The sequence below is a fragment of the Octopus bimaculoides genome, chromosome 3 (genome assembly GCF_001194135.2).
Source record: "Octopus bimaculoides isolate UCB-OBI-ISO-001 chromosome 3, ASM119413v2, whole genome shotgun sequence".
In the NCBI taxonomy this organism is placed as follows: domain Eukaryota; kingdom Metazoa; phylum Mollusca; class Cephalopoda; order Octopoda; family Octopodidae; genus Octopus; species Octopus bimaculoides.
The window spans coordinates 10,080,261-10,082,202 of NC_068983.1; the positions used below are offsets into that span (position 1 = coordinate 10,080,261).

Below are 1,942 nucleotides of genomic sequence, written 5' to 3' on the forward strand. Positions count from 1 at the left end.
TATATATATATATATATATATATATTAGAAACAGCTGTAAGAGACTATCTGCACTCCTTCTTACTCATTTCTATGGTAACTCTATCCTATTGTAATACCTCTACAATTATGTTTAGATATACAAATTTCATGCTCTAAACCGATGCCAATTTTGTACCCCTTCATTCTCTCCTTCTACTGTACATGTACCTTCTCCATGAAAAATCACTCGTAGCCATTCGTTGATAGGCGACTGCAACACCACTTTGTTTTAGTCAGCAGCTGAGATGAATGCTCTGAAAGCATAGCTGCTAGAATAAGAGTAAGCTGAGCAAAGTTCAAAGACCTTCTACTTTTGTTGGTAACAAAGGCCTCTGTCGCGGAGTGAAAGGCAGATTGTATGATTCCTGAGTAGGAGCAGTCATGCGACATAGCAGTGAAAGATGGGCTGTGACTGCAGATGGCATGCGAAGGCTTGAAAGAAATGAAGCTAGTATGCTTCACTGGGTGTCAATGTGAACGTGCGACAGAGTGAAAGTGTGTTGAGAGAAGAACTGGGTATAAGAGGCATCGACTGCGCTGGGATGATTATGTGGTGCATATGGACGAGGACTGCTGCGCAAAAGGATGCCTAACTGCGGAGAGAACCTGTGGAAAAGGTAGACCCAGGAAGATGTTGGACGAGGTGGTGAAACATGATCTTTGGACAATCGAGTCTCACTGAGGCGATGACAAGTGATCAAAACGGTTGGCAATTTGCTGTGCTTGAGAAGACACAAGTCACGTGATATCATAGGCATGGCCAGTGCTGGTGACGCATAAATGGCACCAACTATATTCTTGAAGTGGTTGACGTTAGGAAGGGCATCCAGCCGTAGGAACCAAGCCAAACTAGACTGGAACCTGGTACAGCTCTCCGGCTTACCAATTCCATTCAAACCATTTAACCCATGCCAACATGAAAAACGGATGCTAAACGATGAGGATGATGTTATATATATATGTGTGTGTGTGTGTGTGTGTATACATGTATGTATGCGTGTGTTTGTGTTTGTGCACCCCACTACTTGATAATTAGTGTTGGTTTGTTTACGTTCCCGTAACATTAGCAGTTCGGTAAAAGAGACCATTAGAATAAGTATCAGACTTTTAAAATTAAGTACTGAGGTCGACCCGTTCAACTTAAAAAAAAAAATAGCCTTAAGACAGTGCTCTAGCATGGTCGTAGTTCAACGACTGAAACAAGTGAAAGATAAAAGATAATCTCTATAAACTTACCAGAAAACTTTATCCGGTATCATCCCGTTCAAGCGACATGTATACACAATATTTCCCAATCTTTTAACGGAGCTGTTGCCTTCAATTTCCACTACATACTTGAGCTGAAATAGAAATTTTGAAAAAAAAAAAAATTATATGATCAGTACTGAACAAAACTGGTTGAAAATTCGAAAACTATCAATTGCATGTCATACCTGTTTTGGCATGGTAATAATAGAATGTTTTCCTTTATTTGGCACCCAGGCTATTAACACAGAGGGGACAAAACAAGGACAGACAAAACACCACAGTGGGGACAAAGAAAAACATAAAACGAATGAAAAAATGTAGAATGAAATCGATGGTGATGGAATGGCTGCATGCGCCCCACTCAAATGCAATACCATTTGAACGTTCTTACTTTCAGTTTGTAATCTTTTTCTTTTTTCTATTAGCATCATTTTGTTTACTCTTTTAAAAAAAACAAAAAAAAAAACAATTTTACTCTTTTTACAATATCTTATATATGGCTCTAGTTCCCTTAATTCTACTACTGGTGGCAGTTCGTCGAACTCCACCACAAATCCCGACTGCTCAGTTTGACACTTTTCCTTCAACTTGCTATAGTTTTTACATTTTCACCGACCAAAGCCATGTGAGTGGATTTGGTAGATGGAAACTGAAAGAAGCCCGTCGTATATAT

The 1,942-nt window shown here is 39.3% G+C and overlaps 1 protein-coding gene across 1 annotated transcript in view; it reads right to left on the reverse strand.

The window, feature by feature from the left end:
- LOC106884382 (transmembrane protease serine 11B-like protein) overlaps positions 1-1,942 on the reverse strand; it is a 17,152-nt gene that overhangs the window by 10,553 nt on the left and 4,657 nt on the right. The window contains exon 3 of the mRNA XM_014935735.2: positions 1,258-1,361. Within this exon, the coding sequence (XP_014791221.2) occupies positions 1,258-1,361 (104 nt within the window). The remainder of the gene's footprint in view (positions 1-1,257; positions 1,362-1,942) is intronic.